The sequence below is a fragment of the Microtus pennsylvanicus genome, chromosome 9 (genome assembly GCF_037038515.1).
Source record: "Microtus pennsylvanicus isolate mMicPen1 chromosome 9, mMicPen1.hap1, whole genome shotgun sequence".
In the NCBI taxonomy this organism is placed as follows: domain Eukaryota; kingdom Metazoa; phylum Chordata; class Mammalia; order Rodentia; family Cricetidae; genus Microtus; species Microtus pennsylvanicus.
This window is the reverse complement of record NC_134587.1, coordinates 68,996,250-69,019,140: the sequence shown is the minus strand read 5'-3', so window position 1 is coordinate 69,019,140 and position 22,891 is coordinate 68,996,250. Positions and strand designations below refer to the sequence as shown.

The window sequence follows — 22,891 nt, the reverse complement described above, 5'->3', positions numbered from 1 at the left end:
ATCAATTCTGAATTTGAACCCCAGATCAAGATGAAAATATATTAAGCAAAAGCCTTATTCATACCTTCCAAACTCAGGTGTTTCTTCTGGGATAACAACCTCCCAAACAGATACGAACTCACTTTCCCCTCTATCATAAGCAGGCTATGGCAAGTTAAGCACAGATAAAATTTTCTTGCATACAGAACACTTGATTGAGAGAATACGAACAGACATTTAGCTCATGGTTCTTTATGAATAAACAACCCATCAGTAATTTGTTTGGGCTAACGTTCAACATCTAGCATCTGAGGTCTGCCTTTAACCCCAGTTTCTCTCCTAAGGGAAGGACACTTGTTTTCAGAGCATCTTAAAATTTAAGAAATAAAACAACAGAATATGTTATAGAAACAATCTTTTCTAGTATCTGTTACCCTGGATTTCTTTTCTAAATAGTTTTCCTTGTTAGTTAGCGTATAGGTAATGACAAACTACACCATGACTACCCTAAGATAACATGAATGACAGTTCTAGGTCAGGCAAATGAGAACTGCCTATAAAATAAACAGTCTGTTATGTTAAGTAAAATTCTGGATTTTAATAACCTATGTTTCTGCAATGTGGAAAAACTGACTCAGGGAGAAAGGTAAAATTCTGTGACGACAGAATTATTTTAAGCCCTTTTTAACAATTTTGTTACCATAAGAAGACACAGTCACAACCACCAAGGCAGAATCTACCAAAAGCAACAGGCAGTGCTTGACAGGCATACAATCCCCCCTTCATTTAAACACATACACAGAGAAAGGAAAATGCAAAAGAATAAAAACAAGAAATAAACTATTTTAGTGATTACCTTTCTCACATTTCTTTTTGGAAGCTGACGAAGAAGGAATCATAGGTGATTTCATCAACTCAGCACGGTTTGATTCGTTCAGTAGGTAGTGGGACTTATAGGCATAGGAACTGAACATGGGGTCTGAATGGTCCTGAACTACCAGCCCTATATGAGACAAACAGAAAGAGATGAGCTGTGATGAAACTACCCATGATTCCAGGAGGGAAAAATAGCACCTAGGACGCGCCCAAGCCTTACAGCGAGGGATAAGAGCGTGTGAAAATGGAGCCCTATTTCCCTGGACAGGAGTGCAAGCCATCTTAGATTTTATTTTATTTTTGCCATCACAGAGAGCGATCACCACCCTAGACAGTTACAGAAAGTTACTCTGATCTATGTATACACCTATCCTATTGGAAGAAAACACAGATCACTGTAACACACTGGCCTCCAATGCCTCCAGCTAAACTTATAGTGCAGCTGTACACCATTGTCTACACAGGGCACTGCAATGCTAATGATAATTACTCTGTTCTTATTAGTTTATAATGATCTAGGACTTTGTGGTATATATCGGAAGGGCGTCACTTAGGGACCATTATGAGGAGAATTCTGTTTCAGAAGGGTCACACTGACTTTCCTATGGTGTGATCTTCATTTGATGCTCCCTCCACTGAGATGGACTCTAGAAATGTCTGAACTAGGTGAAAGCGGAACTCGACAGCGCTACCACAGCAGCAGTTTTGTAAAAGCTGTATCAATAACTTTTTATCCAGTTAGTGCAGAGGTGGTATTAAAAAAGAAAGAAAGAGCCTGGCAGTGATGGGGCACGCCTTTAAATCAGGAGGCAGAGAAACCCTGTCTCAAAAAAGCCAAAAAAGAAAGAAAGAAGAGGAAGGAGACTTTTAAAGTGAGGAGGGTCAAACAGAGCCTCTCTCCTTACCAGCTAAGCCTAGACTTCAGGGTTCTGACCACAAATGACAGGAAATGCTTCCCAAGGCAACTGTGGCAACTGTTTCAAACTGTGACTATTAGAGTGTGATTTACATATGCAAAACAAACGGCTGTTATTACATTAAAATAAAATAAAAGCCCGAACCTATCAGCTCTATTACAAACAAAGGCATAGAATGTGAAGTAATTTTTTTTTTATATGGTACTCAAGATGCACGAAGATACAACTATTATAAGCTGCCCTGAAAGCTGTCTTGGTGTCCCCACTTCACGCTGGGGTGAGCCCTCTACAAATACTCCTAGACCTTTCAGTCCTTAAGAATTTGCTTCGTGGCTTTATGCTTAATTAATTAATTAATTAATTGGTGTGTACTTGCAAGCGCGTGTATACAAGCATGTAAGTAGAGGCCAGAGGGCAACTTGCAAGAGTCTGTTCTCTCCTTCCATCCCGGATTAAATAGTAGGCTGTCAAACTTGGCAGCAAGAGCCTTTACCCACTGAGCCATCTCAATGGCCCCAGCTTAATGATTTTAAACATCCAGTAACTAAGAATTAAGAAAAAATATTTTATGGGGATGGAAAATTTCTTAATGAGACTAGAAAGAGAAAATAAGCTCCATTTTCTAATACTAGAACATAAATTATTAAAGTGTTTTCTTTGGCATATGGATCTACTATAGTTAGTTCCTTAAAAATAGGTGTCCTAAAGTTTAAAATATTTCATATTTGTACTTTTGTTCTTTTTCGCTTTTTGAGAGAGGGTCTCATTATGTAGCTTTGGCTGTCCTATAAATCACTATGCAGGCCAGGCTGGCCTCAAACTCACAGAGATCTTCCTGCCTCGGCTTCCCAAGTGCTGGGATTAAAGGCATGCACCACCACCCCTGACTATATACTGGTACTTTAAAAGACTTTAATTTAAACCTTCTTAAATCTCAAATATCTGATATATTTATAATAAGTTTTTACAAAAGGCTGTGAGAGAAAATGAAGCTTTCTTCTTATTATGCAAAGTTAATTTACTATACATTTAAAATACGAGGGTATTCATTGCATGGGCTTTTAAATAAAGTATAAACAGATAGAAACAGATTTTGGTTTTGAATTACAGGATTCTGCCCATGTACACTGTCTTCAAGCTTTTAGTTAACGGGCATTAGTTTAATTTCACAGAATGGCAAGAGTCTCTATAAGTGTATCATTTTCTACCTGTCCTAAATTGAAGATCGTTTTAAAGAGCAATCAGTTTAAAAAAAATAAAAAATAGATTGCTGAGCTGGGCAGTGGTGGTGCAAGCCTTTAATCCCAGCACTGGGAAGGCAGAGGCAGGCGGATCTCTGTGAGTACGAGGCCAGCCTGGTCTACAGAGCTAGTTTCAGGACAGGCTTCAAAGCCACAGAGAAACCCTGTCTCAAAAAACCAAAAAAAAAAAAAAGAAAAGAAAAGAAAAGAAAAGAAAAGAAAAAAAAAGAAAAACCTAAAAAAAAAAAAAGAAGAGGAAAAAAGGAAAAAAAAAGAAGACCGCTGTAATAATGCATATGATGCATGCCTTTAATTCCAGCATGTGGGAGCCAGAGGCTAGTCTGGTCTACATAGTGAGTTCTAGGATAGCACTAAATAGTAAGACGAGGTCTCAGAAAACAAAGCAACCAATTGTTAAATGAAACGCAGCACAAAAAATATTGGTCAAAATACTGACTGAACTGAACTTAGAATATACTCCAAAGCAAGCTATCATACTAGTTATAAACTGACATTTTTTGTACACTATTAAGAAGGGGCTAGAAGAGGCAGAATAGAAAGGGCTGGCAAAGAAACAGGGCTTCAGGCCATCTCTGACACTAAAGTCCCCAACACTATGTATCCCATTAATAATTCAGTAGTTTGGGGTTAGAGACGGCTCACAGACTAAGATCGCTGGCCCTTCTTACAGAGGACCCAGGTCTGATTCTCAGCATCCACATGGCTGCTCACAATCACTTTTAGCTCCAGTTCCAGGGTATCTGATGACCTCTTTCAGCCATATGGGCACGTATACACATGGTTCACATACATACATTCAGGTACATAAACGAACAGTCCTTCCCAATTACCGCTGTATTCAGTAACAGAAGATGGGGATAATTTTTATCTATTATGTGCCTATCTGAATCCTTTCCGTCACCAATAACAATATGGCAATGAGTGTCTTGGTAGAACTCCTGGCTTTGAAGCAGGAAACTGTAGCCACTGTACTTCAGGCTGGGATAAAGGCCAGCGGTAGGACACTGGTCTACTATGAGTCTCTGGGTTTATCCCCAGTCCCCAAACCAGCAAACCAGCAAAAGTCTCAGTGTTACTTTGATGGCAAACAGCATATATGCTTCGGAAACTGAGGCAGGTAGAAAGTCTCAGTGTCAGGAATCAGATGGCTGAAGAACGGGTCGTACAAGTTGCTAATACAGATGTTTATTTAATCATCAACTACCTATCTCCTCTGATGCAAAAGCAAAGCCAACCAAAATAATCTTTCATCATACTTAAAGGCTATTATATCTTTAAAAATTGGTATGGTAAATAAAATACCTATAGTCCCAGGTACTTGGGAAGCTGAGGCAGACGGATCATGAGTTTTTAAGTTTAAGACCAGCCTCCAGACAGAGCTCATCTTAAAACAGAAAACAGAAAGGAAATCTTTTAAGAAAGAAAGAAAGAAAGAAAGAAAGAAAGAAAGAAAGAAAGAAAGAAAGAAAGAAAGAAAGAAAGAAAGAGAAAGGAAGAAAAGAAAAGAGCAATGTCTAGTACTTCCAACAAATTAACTAAGCAAAAACAAACAAGAAAGGTTTTGACTTTCAGTAAAGTCTAAATACAGCATAGCACATTAGATACATCTAGTAACTCCTTTAAATATTACATAGAGGGAAATGCAAAAAATGAAAATTTTATTAAAAACAAAGTGACACTTCTATTAAACAAAACAATAATGATTACCATTGCCAAAAAAGAAAAAAAATTAATTATAATGCAGCCAAGATAAAGATGAACAGCATGAGCCAGGCAGTTGTGGTGCAAGCCTTTTAGTCAACACTCAGAAGACAGAGGTAGGCAGACCTCTGTGAGTTCAAGGCCAGACTGGTCTACAGAGTGAATTCCAGGACAGCCAGGGCAACACAGAGGAATGCCTGTCTCAAAAGACTGAAAACAAGACGGACAGTGTGTATCGGAGTGTGTGCCATGTAGTGCTTTGATCAGAACGGCCCCCATAGGCTCATGTTTGGTCCCCGGTTGGTGGGGACCTATCTGGGAATGGTTTGAGATGTGGCCTTGTTGGAGGAGGAGGTGTCACAGGGGCGGGTTTTGAGATTTCAAGAGCCCCTGCCATTCCAAGTTTGCTTTCTCTCTGCCTCGTGGTGACTGACTCACAGGGAAGCTCTCCACTACTGCTCCAGCACCATGTCTGCCTGCTGCCATGCTCCCTGACATGATGGGGAGCATCTGGAACTGCAAGCATGTGCCCAACTACATGCTTTCTCTTATAAACCGCCTTGGTCATGGTGTTTCTTCGCAGCAAAAGAACAATAACTAAGACAGAATGTGGCAGTGGAAGACTTTGGGGAAGGAAAGCAGGGGTGAGTGCAGCGAGTGGGACTCAATGGACCACCCTAGCAGGAGTCTGGAGGACAGAGGACTCAATGGGCCACCCTAGCAGGAGTCTGGAGGACAGAGGACTCAATGGGCCACCCTAGCAGGAGTCTGGAGGACAGAGGACTCAATGGGCCACCCTAGTAGGAGTCTGGAGGACAGAGGACTCAATGGGCCACCCTAGTAGGAGTCTGGAGGACAGAGGACTCAATGGGCCACCCTAGTAGGAGTCTGGAGGACAGAGGACTCAATGGGCCACCCTAGTAGGAGTCTGGAGGACAGAGGAGGTAAAAACAACACAGACTATGGACTTTCAGCTCAAGATGTTTCAGGGGGAAAGAATATTAAGCATGTGGCTTAGAGACTATTCTTGGATAGTTTGGTAGAAAATATGGCTTTTTTTTTTTGCCCTCATCTTTAGAATCTGCTGGAGGCTAAATTGAAGCGTTTTGGACTAATGTCATTGGCAGAAATTTCAAGAAAACCTAGTGTTGACTGTGTTATGTGATTATCAGTGATCACCATTATGCAGATCTATAATAAAAACAAGCAAACGGGGGAAACAAGAAACACAAAATGTACCATTTGAGGAGAAAAAGAGCATGAGGAAATTTAACATTAGAGGCAAGACTTATGCTCAAGATGAGAAGTTTAAAGGCATAATTCACAATGGCAAGACCCCCACTCAGGTAAGCTTCTATCTTGTAAAAACAGAAATGCCTAAGCAGTCTTTTGCTTCTAAAGCAAAGAAAGCTAATCAACAAAGGAGAACATCGACAAATCAAAGCTTATGTAAATGTAGTTCAAGAAGGGGGCCAGGCCCCCTCCAAAGCAGAGCAGCAGAACTTGGTAGCTGCCAGGGCTCCAGCTTTAGAGGCAGGAAGGATACAGACAGGAGTAAAGGGGTTGTGGAATCTTCCTCCTCAGTTAGGGAAGGATGCTTCTAAGAGGCCAACTGTGTGAAGCTGTGAAATGAAGCCTGGATTGCAAAGGCGATCCCACAGTGCTGGGGTGTCTGCCAAAGTGAACTGCAAGCAGAGTGTGGACCCAGTCCCAGAGACAAGTGTGAAGTGTGCTGCAGCCAACAAAACTGGAAGGAGTGGTGATCTGAAGAGCATGGAATGCAGAATTTGGAGTTTGCCCTGCTGAGTTTTGGTAATTGCTTTGGTCCATGTTTTCTCATTAGGCTCTCTTTCCCCTTTTTGGAACTGTAATGCAAATTTTGTGCCAATGTATGTTGGAAGTATGTAATTTGTTTTTTTTGTTGTTGTTGTTTTTTGTTTGTTTGTTTTTTGTCAGGGTTTCTCTGTGTAACAGCCCTGGCTGTCCTGGTACTCACTTTGTAGACCAGGCTGGCCTTGAACTCAGAAATCCACCAGACTCTGCCTCCCAAGTGCTGGGATTAAAGTAATTTGCTTTTTAATTTTACAGAGGGTTACAAATAAGAGATTGCCTTGAGTCTCAGAAGAGACTTTGGACTTTAAATAAAACAGTCTTGAGACTGAAAGACTAAGTGGACTTTTGAAATTGGACTAAATGCATTTTATATAGTGACATGGCCACAAGCCTAGGTGTCCAGGGAGAGAAATGTAATGGTTTGAACTGAAAATGACCCCACAGGCTCATATGTTTGAATGCTTGGTCTCCAGTTGGTAGAACTATTTGGGAAGGATTAGGAGGTGTTGCCTTCTTGGAGAAGGCATGTCACTAGGGGGTGGATTTTGAGGTTTGAAAAGTTCAAGCCACACTGCCTTGTGGCTTTGTGTCAACATGTGAGCTCCCAGCTACTGCCCAGCACCGTGCCTGCCTGCTGCCATGCTCCCCAACATGGTGGCCATGAACTCACCCTCTGAAACTGCAAGTTCCCAATTAACTGCTTCCTCTCTCTCTCTCTCTCTTTTTTTTTTTTTTTTTTTTTTGATTTTCGAGACAGGGTTTCTCCGTAGCTTTTGGTTCCTGTCCTGGAACTAGCTCTTGTAGACCAGGCTGGCCTCTGCCTCCTGCGTGCTGGGATTAAAGGCATGCACCACCACCGCCCGGCTAACTGCTTTCTCTTATTTACTGTTTTGGTCATGGTGCTTGGTCAGACAATAGAAAATTAAGACATATCATGAACTTAGGTTTTCAGTCTGCCAATCTCACACATAGGGAAAACCCTGCACGGCTGCACTAAACTAAACCAGGACATGTGTTTCTCTGACTGTATCTTATCAGGTCCTCAATGACAGATCAAAACATACAACAACCGAAAACTGGTAGTCACTCCACATGACACGCCCCTTCAGCTGACGATATCAATGGGGGGGGGGGGCTCTGCTCTAAGTAGAAGACTGAAAAAGGGAACACTCTGTTGATCAGTGAAAGTATTAAACAGGAAAACTAAGAACTTACTTGTAATTCTAAGTTTGTTTTTTTCTTTTTGAGACAGAGTCTCTCTCTATATAGCCTTAGCTGGCCTAGAACTTGCTATATAGACCAGTCTGTCTAAACTCACAGAGATTCTCCTGCCTCTGCCTCTCCAGTGCTGGGAATAAAGGTGTGAGTCACCACACCCAGCTTAAGGTCCTTTGTAAAAGCAGATGTTAGCTTACTGAAGAACTAGTAGTCTCACGATCTGAACGTCTGCCTGAAATGTTCTCTTTAGCAGTGACAGGACAGATTCAGCACTCCTAGGACGTAGCACTATGGGACACCTGGGGCCCTCGCCAATGCAGGGACATTTAAATGGAGAATCATGCCGATGAAATCAGATCAAAAAATTAAAATGGTTGACACTCACCTCTGGCACAAACGAAACAAAAGCCTACGTTTACAGCAGAAGAATGGCTACTCCGTTTGGAATGGTTACTACAGATGAGAATGTGAGAGGACACGGAGACGCTTCCAGCAGCGACACACGCATCCCCAACGTGATAGGCGACTGGACATCTCAAGCACTTCATCATCCGTCCTGTGAAGAAGGTCAAGAGGGTCTACAGCAAGCGGCTACGACACTCTGGGAGGAGGGCTGCCCTGCCTGTGACACTGGCTACAGTCAGTACCAATCGTCCGTAACTAGGCTGATAATCATGGAGGAACCCTCCCAGGAGTCAAACACTGTGTCTATACATGAGGAAGACTTCGGTGCAGACTGAACTGCCTCACAGGTCAGCCGCTGTGGCCCAACTTTTAAGCGGGGGGATAAACAGAGAGGGTGCCTGATCTGTTGACAAGGACGTGCGGCACTGCGCTTGCTCACACATTTTGTCCCGTCTTAGCTCTGGTTACCTTTACAGGCTTTGTAGATGTCTCTCTCCATACAGCAGGAAGAGCAGCAGTGCTGGGGACAGCGGAATCCCTTTGACTCGAAGATGGCAGTGGGGAATTTTCGGACACAGGCTTCATGATAAAACTTTCCGCAAACACTGACAGAACAGCGCTTCACATCCTTACCAGACACTTTACATGAGAAACATGGGTGCTGCCCTATAAGATTGATGAAAAACACAGGTTAATAAGATCTGACCAAAGCATATTCCATTCCATTCATTTCACCATTCAAAGGTTTGGGATTAAGTCCAGGGCCTTGGACATGTAGACAATTACTCTTTTTTTAAATATTTATTTATTATGTATACAATATTTTGTCTTTGTGTATGCCTGCAGGCCAGAAGAGGGCACCAGACCCCATTACAGATGGCTGTGAGCTGGGAATTGAACTCAGGACCTTTGGAAGAGCAGTCAGTGCTCTTAACCTCTGACCCATCTCTCCAGCCCGACAATTACCATCCTCCTGCTTCAGTCTCCTCAGTGCTCATGTGGTGCTTATGTGGTGTGCCTCCACATAAGCTAAATATTCCTTAGTATAGAAGTAGCTACAGATATCAAAGAACTGCTCTTGAGAGAAATTCTGCTATGACATTTCAGAATTTAGCACACTGAGAAAATGGGCCTGGAGAGCTGGCTCAGGGGTCACAAGCACTTGCTGCTTTTCCAGAGGACCTGGGTTTGATTCTCAGCACCCGCTTGGCAGCGCAAACCCATCTATTATTTCAGTTCCAGGGCATCCAACACCCTCTTTTGGTCTCCTTTGGTACCACGCATGCTTACAAACACACTTGCAGACAAAACACCCATACACATAAAATACATTTTAAAAAGTGCAAGAGCACAGCTAAATTAAGATTATAAAACTAGAATGCTAAGAACGTCTACGCTGTTATGATAGGTGTTGCAGCACACATAGTGGGGGAAGAAATAATAACAAATACCAAGCTTTAAAAAATTTAATAACCTTGCACTGGGAAGGCAGAGGCAGGTGGATTTCTGTGAGTTCAATGCTAGTCTGGTCTACATACTGAGCTCAAGGTCAGTTAGGTCTACATAGTGAAACCTTGTCTTAAAAAAAAAAATCAATAGCATTATTTTCTACTAAATACATAATCATATTTAGTTTTATTATAACCATATTTATATTTACTCTATTTGAATATTTACTATAACTATAGTTAGAATTTCAATAAATACTTGCTGAAGCCCATTGAAGGCTTTAAAAATATTTATTAAGCAGGTACACACATCATAGACTCTGCTGCAGAACAGCCTGATTCACACACTCAACAAACAAAACAATTTAGCTTTTTTGTTTTGTTTTGTTTTTGTTATGGGTACATCACAAGAGAAAATCTGGATTTTTTTTTTTTTTTTGACCTTGGGAAGCTTAATTCTGTACGACGCCTTACCTCTCTGAAATACCTGCGGAAGGGGAGGAGAGCTGGCTTAACCAGGAAAGAGTAAGAGTCCCGGGAGACATGGCTGCAGCCCAGCCTCCTTACCCAGCCTCCACAGCACAGCTCACCTGTTTCACACTCCTCACAGATGAACCTTCCCTCAGGGGCTGCAGACAGCCCCAGGCACTCCACGTGAAAGTGTCTGCAGCACTCCCCTTCACAAGAGACCAGGGAGTCGCCAGTGCTTTCACAGACCTGCAGGAGCAAAAAAGCAGCAGTTCTCAAACTGGAGTGTCAGCATTGGCCAGGAACTCACTGAAGTGCAGGCCACTGGGTTTTTCTCCCAATATTCTGAGGCAGACGGTCTAAAAAAGGGACCCAAGAATTCAAATTTCTCTTTTCTTTTTTGTTTCTTCTTGAGACAGGGTTTCCCTGAGGAGCTCTAGGTTTGGTTACTAGCACCTACATGGAGCTTACACACCACACCCATCTGTAACTCCAGTTCCCTCTTCTGACCTTTTCAGGTACCATATCCTCACACAGGTAAAACACAAAATTAAATAACTCAAAAAATTTAAAAAGGAATAGGTAGCTGGACCTGATGGCACACAATGAGTTCAAAACCAGTCTGGTCTAAACAGCAAATTTCAGATCAGACAAGGTCACAAAGTGAGACCCTGTCTCAAAAACAAAACAAACAACAAAACCCCAATGAAGATTGCCACTTGCGTAGTAGTGGCAAATATTCCAATGCGGGAGAGGAAGAATCACAGATAGCCTTAGAACCTTCGACTCTAAAGCAATAATAAAAGCAGACTAGAATAATATTACAGGAGATGAAGACACTGCTGGCAGAACTGGATCACGTTTATAGGTAGCCACCTGCCTACCTGACACACACTGTCCTTCTTACTCGTGCCAACGCCTCTCCGAGACAGGCTGGAGTCCACTGACTGCGAGTCAGAAGCGTCTGCATCCGCAGCAGCGGAAGGGCTGTCTTCTTTCTCAAAGCCTCCCTATTTGGAAAAGGGCACATGATAAAGAAAACACAATTCCTGTAGACACAATGCAAACTAGTGAAACTGGCTCAAATCTATCCCAGCACAGCCTGCCTGCCTACCTTCCTGCCTGTCTTCCCTTCTCTTCATTTCCCTCCTTCCTTTTAACCCAGGGATGCTATGTGTCTGTCACTTGGGCGAAACTACAGCTAATATTTAAAAAGCAGCAAAACTCGTCTGGTTCTTAAGAAATCTATAAAATAGCTGGGTGGTGATGGCGGCACACACCTTTAATCCCAGAGGCAGGGGCAGGCGGATCTCTGTGAGTTCGAGGACAGCCTGGTCTACAAGAGCAAGATCCAGGAAAGGTTGCAAAGATACCGAGAAACCTTGTCTTGAAAAAACCAAAAAAAGAAAAAAAAGAAAAAAGAAATCTACAAAATAAGTCACAAATAACCAAATGAATTTTATTTTTCTTTTCTGTTTTAGCCAAGCTATGCCTTTAGCCCCGCGGAGGCGGAGATAGGTAGGTGTCTGTTTTTCAGGCCAGCCTGATCAACATGGAAAGTTCCAGGCCACCCAGGACTATATAATGAGGTCCTGTCTCAAAAACATACTTTAACTCTAGAAGTTTTGATTTTTGTTATTATTATCGCTATTAGTCAGGGACTCTCAATGTAGCTCTGCAGACCAGGCTGGCCTGTAATGCAAAGATCTGTCTTCTGAGCACTGGGATTAAAGGTGTGTGCTATCATGCCTGGGCCTTACTTAACTTTTTTTTTTTTTTAAAACAAAGCTGACCACCACCACATGAAGCACCTCTCGTGGATGGGTATAGTTTTTGAGGCCCAAGTACTCTACACTCTCCTACAGTGGAAGTTTGTGTGGAGGTTCGAGTACTAGAATGCAGCTATGCATATATCCTTGGCCAAGAAAGGCCATTCTCTTCCATTTTTTGGAGAGTTGCAGGAGGAGCAATGAAGAAGAGGCATCACCCTATCCAGACAGGTAAACTGGCAATCCAGAGTTAGGGACAACAAAGTCACTTCAGCCCCGCATCCTCCCACGAGTGTTTACGTTCCTCTGATTTCTCCCAGGGAGGCATGCTGCTGAGGCAAGGAGGAGCAGTCTGCCCAGAACCCTGCACGAACTTACTTGCAGATCACTCAATCCTCGGGAATCGGAGTCAGAAGTGTCTCTGTATGTGGAGTTAGCCGTGTCTACGTCAGTCGAGGCGCGACTCCTTTTCTTTAGAGGCTTACAGGAATCTGAAATCTCGCTGGCACCTTAACACAACACACTGAAATTAATCCTAAAATCGTATTTGGGGTTCCTGCTTTCATTTATCTGAAGGAGAGTGTTTTCTTTCCCCAAGCTCATCTTAAGTGTGTCGGGGGAAATTCGCAGCTCTCTGTAGCACTGAAGCTGCCAGTGGACACTTCAGCAGCTTCCGGCCTTCGTGGCAGAGGCGGCTCACTGACAGCTGCTTAAAGACATAAGTTCAGCTCTGCTCTACGGCTACTTTCACCAGCGGAGCCCACGTTCCAGTCTAGACAGCAACACTAGCAAAACTGAAGGACAGCCAATCGGGAGCAGTGCAGAGAACCATTCGATTTCGTAAGGGGAAGACAGGAAACCCAACACAGTGCAGTTTACAGATACGGTTGCAGAGACATCTCCATCTTGTTTTATTAGGGATGTGACAAATCTTTGATTTGTATTCGATTCGTACACGGATAGTGCCATTTCAACCCCCCCAATTTTGCAATTCAGTTGATTATTATCCCCCAAATAAATTTTGGATGTTCATAATTGCTCTTTCTTGGTAAAGTGGTATTTATTGTGACCATACACAAGTGTTGCAGCACATCTACACATGTCATGCCGTGTGGGAGGCACACTACTGAGGCTGTAATGGACAATCAGTGGTCAAGTGTAGCAAATCACGAAGAACTAGATGAGAGGCCTCTGGACTTTGTGAGGGAAGGAATAAATATATATTTGAAAAAAAAGGCAGAGAATAGTGTGGAATTTTTTTAAAAACTGCGTGTAATACAAATCCAGCCAAAACAATAGTGCAAAAAGTTACAAAGCAACAAATCTCTTGGGCTAATGCAGTAGGCTATGCCGAGACAGCCACGGTGAAATGTGCAGGTCAGGCACGGTGAATACCAAGGAACCAAGGAGACGGTTAATATTTGCACCCACAGTTTGTGTTTTAGATTCCCCCAACCTTTCCAGACCACACACATCTACAGCAGCGCAGCAAGCTATGGGGGAAGTGCAGTCCAGAAGAGACTAAGGAGAAAGGAGTCTCCTGAGGCCGTGAAGATCCGCAACGGGCTGGGTGGGAGCGGCGCTTGGTGTGCAGCCATATTCTGTGGTGGAGGATGTGGGCCTCGGGAGACTGCTCGGGCTATCACATCCCATCCTACAAGTTTGCACTGAGAGCTTCCTGACAGCTACCAAGGAGGGGGCCTGCCCATGTGAACGCTGATTAAAAACACAAGAACACAAATCTATCTCTGTCATTGCTGGTGTGTGGAACCAGAACACCACCACAAAGTACTTCCTTGGCCTAAAAGGTCATTGAATTAACAAGGAGTTTTAACAGAGGAACGGGAGTGCTGTACTGAGAGGCTTTCGAAGGGAAACACAGGTACCGCCAATTCCGATGAGTTTCTGAAAACACTAGAAAAATGACAGACCGCTGAAGACAGCTGTCAAGCTGTTCTCCATGATAACGGCACTAATATTAAAAAAAAATAATAAGAGCTTTTAATGATTGCAATGTATACAGTTTGGGCCGTTTGGCAAAACCCTGCAGATGTGTATTAATGATGCTTTATTCAAAAACAAAAACAAAACAGTCCATGTTGGAATTGATCAGGGTAAGTTAATGGTGGTTTTTAGGCTGGACCCATGATTTAAGCTGTACCCATCCAGCTTAGACAAAAAAATAAAAATAAAAAGAGAGAGAAATCATCTGAATGTTAAAGCAATTGTTCAGAGTCTTGAGGAAGAAACCAGGCCAGAGAATGCCAATAATGATGATTGGCAAAATCAAAATCAAAACAAAAGAAACTTTATCGAGCCGCCGACAAAGAAATCTTGCACGGAGACTACAAGTCTGGAGTTTCTGGGATGAAATTGTACAGGAATCTCAGTCCACAGTTTCCTCATTCGCTGCGGAGACGGAGCTGTCACTGAATCTGACAGAGCCCTGCACTCCTCGGTCCGCCGACCCTGTGGAATGGTGGAAACACAACGCAATCAGGCCTCCTAATCTCGCAGCGATCGCGATGCCTTTTCTTGGAGCTCCGCCAAGCAGTGTTCCCTCCGAGAGGCGTTCAGTTCTGCTGAGGATCTCCACGGAGACCATCGCTGCAGACTTCTCCCCGAGAATGCAGAGAGGCTGGTGTTTTATTTTATTTATTTTAAAATAATGCAATTTGCCCAGAGTAAACTACAGGTATTAAATACAGTTAGTTTGAGCTCACCAAAATCGCATGAGTCATGCTATGGAGTTTGTACTATACTCAAATTGCACACAGAAAACACATAGAAAGTTTAAGGCTCCTTAAACTTTGTGCACATCTCCACTAGAGTCATATATGGTCATCAAATAGTGGTCATATCTATGCTATGGGTAACTTACAAAAGGATTGTACAGCACTGTAAAAAGGAAGTGTGGCAACACTTTTTGCAGTAAAGCTGTCCTGTCTGATTTGCCATAGTCCATTTTTGACAAACATTAATAGCTACTATTCGGTATTCAGTCGAATACCAAAAAAGTGGATTCGTCACATCCCTAGTTTATAAGCCAGTGAAATCCCAAAATCTTACAAAGAAAAGTGGGAAACAATATCAAGTCTACATGGTGTTCTCCAATTTACCAAAACAAGAAAGACTTTTATGTGGGAGGACAGAGTAGGATCAAGTCTGAAAGTCACTCTCTCTCTCTCTCTCTCTCTCTCTTTCTCTCTCTCTCTCTCTCTCTCACCACACACACACACACACACACGTGCACGCACACCACAAGGGGGATGAAACTTCACACCAAAGAGCAACAATGATTTACAGAGACAGACAAAGATCCATGAAGTGCAGATAAGTTCTTCTCAACAACTGGTTAAATCAAGGAAGTGCCAAGCAGCACTCCAGCGCTAACTCACCTTTCTGTAATCCAGTCTTCTGGGAAGCCTGCGGCGCTGTGTCAACCTGTTAGGACAGAGCAACACAGCATTAACAGGAAGGCTTTCACTTTTAAAAATAGAGGGAAGAATAACATGTTCATCAATCTAAGTAGTGATGAGTGACCAATGTTACCAAAAATCTGAATCTGACCCATCTTTGGGGTCAAGTGCTCTGTCTCGGAGTCAGGGAGGTTAAATCCTAGCTGCCTGTGCTGATACCAAGTGACACCACACAGCCACATGCTCGTTCGCAGACTTCCCACCACTCCCTTGCTACATGACGAGAACAAGATTATTTTCCTCAGTGTCTGGGAGGCAGGAGCGGGGCTGTTTCTTTGACCAGCCCCAACACTGCTAGGAACCCCTCCCGCCCCAAAGACATTAGGATAAATTTTTACTTACTATGAAACTCAGGTTAATGTAACTCACGCCACTTTAAGACCCTCCGCGCCTGCACTCACAGCTAAGGTGCTGAGAATCGGGACCCTCTCTGTAGAGAGTGCTACATGGCTCCATACAGCTGGAAGCTCAATACTTGTGCTGCTAGAACAAACTTAGTAAGTCTGTGATATTGCAATAGCACTTTCTTGAGTGTCTTATGAACAGGGTCTTGATCCTACATCAGGAGAGCGAGATCAGAAGTTATTCTGCCAATGTATATGTAAAACACGTGGTACTGGGAGACTGAACCATTAGAATAGGGAAAAGATGCTGTCTGGAGTCCTGTTTAGGCTATGATTGAATTTTATGTTTCTTTAAGGTGTGAAATATGCATGTTGAAACACATTTTGTAAATATTTAAGGATTGTTCTAAGCTTTTTAAAAATTTTTTTATTTTTTTTACAACAGGTAAAAAAACATACAACAGGAATGCTTTTGTACGATACAATTAGTTGTACAAATATAAAGTCTTCTAAACAATCACTGTCATTATTCTACTACTAACTATATATAACACAGTGGCAGTAACAATTTGTCCCATGATTTTTACTCATTCTGGTTATAAATGCTAAACTGAATGGTCACAGACTGAATTTGGAAACCAGGTGGCAAAGTCACAACTTCATTTTGGTAACAAATACTATAGGATTTGTCAGACTTGGAAATTTTTGGAATTTCGTAGATATGTAAATTATATGATAAATGATGAATATTAGCTAAATTTTAGCTAAATATTCTCAAAAATGTTTTATATGCTTGTGATACCATAGAGCACCCACAAAGTTAGCTTTTAAATTTGGAAATTTAAAATTGTGAAGATGTTAAAAAAAAAAAAGTATATACTCTTCCATGGTAAATGGCTTTAAAATATTACACTTACTGGAACTAATTCTGGATTGAATACAAGGTGGTTGGGCTATAAAAAATAAATATTCTAAAGCTGGTTGAGGTGTGAGACACCTTTAATCCCAGCACTGGTGAGGCTGAGGCAGGAGGATCTCTGTGCATGCCTGGCCAACCTGATCTATACATCGAGTTCCAGGCCAGTCAGGGCTATATAGTGAGACCATCTCAAAAAAATGAAGAAAGGAAAGAGAAGAAAAGAATATTTTGGGGACACAGCTCCGTGGCAAAGTGCTTATCATTCACTTTCTTTTTTAAAAAAAAAATCTGTGAGTTCATAATTTATAGAACCATTTCTAAGAGTTATTTGAAAGGTAATTTAACATGTATATTACTACATTGATTACACCAGTTGTACACATTCGATCAAAATGTACTTCCCTCCCCACACACTTTTTCCTTGAATATTATTTATCTAACAGTCTGATTTCAGATGAGTGCCATTCCACTGAAAAAAATAACATTTCAAAAGATCTGTGATACCAACAGAAAGACCAGATCATATATGATTACCTGCTTCTTAAATATAAGAATATAAATTAAATTAATTTGATTTGTTTAAAAAATAAAAACAATATATATCAGCAGCTTAAACCAAAAATCAAAGTTTTAAAAAGGGAACTCCACGATGGTTCCAAGTAAAACTCATGAAAACATGAACTCATTGTGCTTATAACAGAAATTTCAAAATGAATGCCAGGGTCTTGCACCGCTGGCTTCCCATCTCCAGACCTGTTCTCTGTGACCATGCCTGAAGCAGCATCACAGCACAGCTGTCTGAGAAGTCGCCACCGCGACCCACCACAACAGATGAAAACAAGTTCAGGAATGAGGCCCAGGTGGGGAGGATCTTTCTTTGGTGACAGGAAAGAAGCCACCAAATTACAGATACACTCTAACTCTCTACATGTAGGAAGCCAACCTGCTCCTTTTTGATCTTCTTCTTTGGCACAACCTCGGTGGATTTCTCTGATTCAGATCGGGTCCTGATTGATCTTCTTTGCTGTTTCTTTTCTACTGGGCCTATGACATGATTTAAACACACATAAAGAAAAACATGTTAAGGACTGTTTGACTCATTGGTTAAGATCTGACCAGATTTTTGACTTTTTTTTATCCATTACTGACAGAATTTTAATTAAGTCATTAAAAACACCTGGGAACACATAATTAGCTAGTAGCTCAAATAACTGAGAATGGGCTCTGTACAAGATCCTGTTACACAAATAAGTGAGGTTGTTTTAGTTTAGGCAGAGGCACAGTTTACTCCCGAAGGCCAGTAACGCACTTAAGAAAGTGTGAGTTCGAGACCAGCCTGGTCTACAAGAGCTAGTTCCAGGACAGGCTCCAAAACCACAGAGAAACCCTGTCTTGAAAAACCAAAAACCAAAAAAAAAAAAAAAAAAAAAAAAGTGTGACTGGGGTGAAGGACTGAATGGGTCAGCACAAAGCACTCTGCTAGCCCATACGCACAAAGGGACTGAGTTCAGATCCCCAGCAACCACTTTAGAACAAACACAGAAAAGGGCAGAGCAGCACACACCTGTTATCTACTGCTGAGGCGCGAAGAAGGGTCTCCAGGGCTTGCTGCCAGTCTCTTTCCTTTCTCATATATGTGCATGGGGTACACCGTGTGCATACACATTCACATGCATGGGTATATATATAAACAGGTGTGTGCGCAAGTTTGTGCACATGCAGGTGAAGGCGCTATCAGGAATCAGTCAAACCCAGGGCTCAAGGCTGGAATTATAGGCGGCTACCATGCTCATCTGGCACTTATGTGGGTTCCTGTCCTCTCGCTTGCTTGCAAGTGTTTTAGTTGCAGGGCTAGCTCCACAGTGTAGCAACAGTATATTTCAGAGGTATAATTAATCTGCTTCTAGCACTGAAGTCACAATCTAGTCAATGAAGGTTCTGGAACTATTCTTTACTCTCAAGTTTTCTCTTTAAACTGATAACAGGCGGTGGTGGTGCACGCCTAATCCCAGTGTGCGGATCTCTGTGAGTTCGAGGCCAACCTGGTCTACAAGAGCTAGTTCCAGGACAGGCTCCAAAAGCTTAAAAAAAAAAGTTTACTAAAACAAGAGCACCTGCCCTTGTAGACCAGTTGAGGATACTTTAGCGCAATCATCAATACTCAAGTACCACCTACGAAGACAAAAATGAAAACAGCTTGGAAGCAACAGCGAGCAAGCAAATCCGTACTTGTTTCCAGGGTGGGGTGGGGGTTAGCAAGCAGTCCTAACTTCTTGCCACCTTATGATGTGCTGACCAGATTAAGCTTTTTGTTTTTTTGGAGACAGGCTCTCATGTAGACCGATAGTGAATTTCCGATCGCCCTGCTTCCATCTCTCTGTGCTGGGATGATAGGCACGCGCTCACATGCCAGTTTATGTGGGACTGGCGTTGAACCCAGGGCTTTAAGCATGCTAGGCAAGCTCTCTACCAACTAAACTACAACCCCAACCCTGACCTACTTACTGTCTTACAAAAGGAAAGCAACATGATTTCTTACGACTATTCTGAAAGCTACCTAAAGAACAGACACATTTAAAACCACTAACACTTTTTGTACTTATTTTCTAAGAGGGAGCAGGAACTTGGAAAATAATTTAGTGGCCTCGTATGAATGAATAAACATCACTCTTCAAACCACAGAGATATGTCAGGGGCACACAGTTTATGTACTTAAGTTAGAAAAAGAAAAAGCTCAAGAACTCTCAGCTTGCAGCTGAGATGATACAATGGATCCTAAGTGGAAACAAGCCTCTTTTCTGACCTTTTGTTGTATGGAGCGGCGGGCCGCTTCTCGCCTCCCAGCTCCCCAGCTCCTGGCCACTGGCTAGCTTTACACCAAAATAATTACACGGAAACTGTATTCTTTTAAACACTGCTTGGCCCATTAGCTCTAGCTTCTTACTGGCTAATTCTCACATCCTGATTAACCCATTTCTAATAATCTGTGTAGCACCACGTGGCTTACCAGGAAGGATCTTAACCTGCGTCCATCTTGGAGAAGAGAGGCATGGCATCTGCCTGACTCGGTTTTCTTTCTCCCAGAATTCTGTTCTGTCTACTCCACCCACCTAAGGGGTGGCCTATCAAAGGCCAAGCAGTTTCTTTATTAATTAACCAATGAAAGCAACAGATAGATAGATGATACTCCCACATCATTCTTTGGACTACTAAAAGTTATTTTTATAAAATAGTGAGATAATTATTTAAAAAGACAAAAGTATGTTTATCAACAATCACTGGCAACTAAACTAAAACCGACATCAAAGCTGTAGCACCCGTCCCTGAAGGGAGGGTCTAGTCCAAACTCAGAGCCTAACCTCGAGTTGTCTAAGGAAGAAATCTGGATTGCCTTTTTCTATGTACAAACAATGAGAACATTCTGTTTAACAAAAAAACAAAGGTGAAAGCTCACAGCAGAACTTGAATTTCATAATGAAGGAATTACACAAAGACATAGTCAGTAGCTGAGGAAAAGGGAAGAAAATCACGACTCTTTAATAAAAGCAGTGACACTTAAGAACTGTCCAGTAACAGTAAAGCCAGGCAGTGATGGCACATGCCTTTAATCCCTGCACTCAGGAGACAGGGGCAGGCGGATCTCTGTTCGAGGCCAGCCTGGTCTACAGAGCAAGCTCCAGGACAGGCAGAGATACACAGAGAAACCTTGTCTCAAAAATAAAAAACAAAAATAAAAATAAGAAGAAATGTCCAGTATGAAACTAAGATTTTCTATTTTTTTCCTTCTGGGGAAGACTATAGGTGTGTAAATAAAGATCTAGACATCTCACTTAAAGCAGGACAAATGAACAAAGCTGCTATAAAAACTGATATGCCTACTAGAATAGCCCAGGCCAAAGGGCTTTGTTTGATGAACAGTCAAAAGAAAATAAATATTACATCGTAGCCTAAGTCACTTGCTCATCTTCAACCACTTTATTAAACGGTGGCTGACATAATGCAAGCAGCAGACCTCCCTTGGTTCTTCAGTTCCGCTTCCTTCCCTAACTCCATACTGGATGAAGATACTACTGTGCCCCATTCAACAGTGCCCAGTACCCTTGAGAATGACCTTGTCCTGTCTCGCATTCCTCTAGAAAGCTAGCCCAGGTGTTGTTTGTTTTGTTTTGTTTGTTTGTTTGTTTTTTTGAGCCAGGATTTCTCTGTGAAGCCCTGGCTGTCCTAGAACTCACTCTGTAGACCAGGCTGGCCTGCAACTCACAGAGATCCCCCTGCCTCAGCCTCATGAGTGCTGGGATTAAAGGTGTGCACCTCCAAGTCTTTTCCTATATGGTGCTTGTACAGTTTTTGTAATAATTCAGATTTTACTTAGATTCAGATTAAAAAAAAATAACCCTCTGTACCCTCCACTACAGATTTGCCTGGACTGCTACTGATTCAAGATCTCTATTTCTTCTTCCCAGAAGCTGACTCTTCCAGAAGACAGTTCGATCAGTATATTACCACAACGCACTAAGAGGTATACAGGGTCAGTGAGACATCGGGTAAAGGCCCTTGGCAACATGGCTGAGCTCAACCCTGGGACCCACACTGTGGCAGGAAAGAACCCATTTCTGCAGCTGTTCCCTGACCTCGCTGTATATATTCATAGTGGCATACATGCACCACACATACAAATAAATAAATGGCATCTTTTTAAAAAGGAGAAGTGTATATTTGATCTCTGCCCTTTATTCCTAAGTCCTTTCTAATTCTCTGAGTGGTATGAATGCATATTTGTCCTGTTTGGTCTTTGACCTAGTTCCTGGCACAAAGCTTGCAAGTGGATCTGTCTTTTACTGTAGTGAGACAACTGCTGATGGCTGCTAGGCAGAACTTAGTCACTAGAAGGACAAAGCTGTACTAAGTTTTTAGTTCCAAGCCCAAATTCCTGCCCAAGAAGGCAAGACAGGCTGGAGCCTACATTAACAACAGGCCGTACCTATGTGATGAAGCCTCCTTGATGTCCTCTGAACTACGATACCAGAAGGTTCAGATGGGAGAACGGAGACACTACACAGCCTTTTGCACCTTCATCTGCCTGCACATCTGTAGCCTCTGTGGCATCTTTAATACTAAATGGTAAGCGTCAATGAAGTGCCCTGCCTGGGTTCTGTGAGCCACTCTAGCAAATGACTCTATCAGAGGAGGGAACAGTAGCAACCCAACGTGCAGGCTACCAACCAGAAACTCTGGAGATAGGGTCAGGCCTGGTGGGTGAGGCCAAAGATCTGGAATGCAAAACCAGCCTGGGCTACAAGGGCTATAAGGAGAATCCTATCTTTACAAAACCCACATCCTGGAGACTTCTGGAATCTAACTAAGCCTAAGGGTGTGGGAGCTGATGTTGGTCAGGATAGCAATTGGGAGGTGGGAGCAGGAGGTAGTGAGTTTAGAACGAGTCTGGGTTTCACACCAGAAGTAGGTAAGTTTCACCCTCAAGGGTCTGAGAGGTGAGAAGTGAATCCAAAGAGGAGGTGGCACATGCTTTAACCCCAAACTAAGGAGGCAGAAGCAAGAGGCATCTCAGTTTGGGGCCAGCCTAGTCGACAAAGTGAGTTCCAGAGCAGTCAGAGCCACACAGTAAGACCTTGTCTCACAAACAAAATGGCTGCTTAGCAAGTGTCTAAGAAATGGTGAGTGTGGGGAAAAATAATCCACTCACCCAGGTTACAGGAGTATGCAAAATGGCCAAAGTGAGACAGAAAAGAAACGGGGTTTTTCCCCCATATTACGAAATCATTTCTTAGAATTCAAAATCTTTTTAAAAACAAAATAAAATAAGTTCTTATTTCTAAGATAAGATTCTAGATGCCCAGGCTAATTAAAATTTCTTTTTCAGTTAAGTACTGAACTTAGGCCTGTTGCATGCGTGCCATGCCATGTCATGTGTACACGTGCGCGTACACACACACACACAACACACACACACACAACACACACACATACACAACACACAACACACACACATACACACACACAACACACACACACAACACACACACACAACACACACACACGTGCACACACACAACACACACACACATACAACACACACACACGTGCACACACACAACACGCACACACACACACACACATACACACACACAACACACACACAAGTAAATAAGTGGAATTAAAATTTTAAACCAAAACATAGCCTTAAATCTTCCAAAGGCACAACCTAAATACAGGAGCTTTTCTTTCTCTGTGTTTTGTTGTTATTTTCTTTCA

The 22,891-nt window shown here is 42.4% G+C and overlaps 1 protein-coding gene across 5 annotated transcripts in view; it reads right to left on the bottom strand.

The window, feature by feature from the left end:
* Nsd3 (nuclear receptor binding SET domain protein 3) overlaps window positions 1-22,891 on the bottom strand; it is a 107,802-nt gene that overhangs the window by 24,630 nt on the left and 60,281 nt on the right. For 3 of the 5 annotated variants that reach the window (XM_075986409.1, XM_075986408.1, XM_075986410.1), the window contains exons 8-15: window positions 17,562-17,662; window positions 15,275-15,320; window positions 12,255-12,385; window positions 10,992-11,117; window positions 10,230-10,356; window positions 8,660-8,857; window positions 8,172-8,342; window positions 836-982 (exon numbers count right to left, since the gene is read on the bottom strand). In XM_075986409.1, the coding sequence (XP_075842524.1) occupies window positions 836-982; window positions 8,172-8,342; window positions 8,660-8,857; window positions 10,230-10,356; window positions 10,992-11,117; window positions 12,255-12,385; window positions 15,275-15,320; window positions 17,562-17,662 (1,047 nt within the window). Of the gene's footprint in view, window positions 1-835; window positions 983-8,171; window positions 8,343-8,659; window positions 8,858-10,229; window positions 10,357-10,991; window positions 11,118-12,254; window positions 12,386-13,863; window positions 14,346-15,274; window positions 15,321-17,561; window positions 17,663-22,891 lie in introns of those variants that run through there. The other 2 variants (XM_075986411.1, XM_075986412.1) reach the window with 2 other exon arrangements.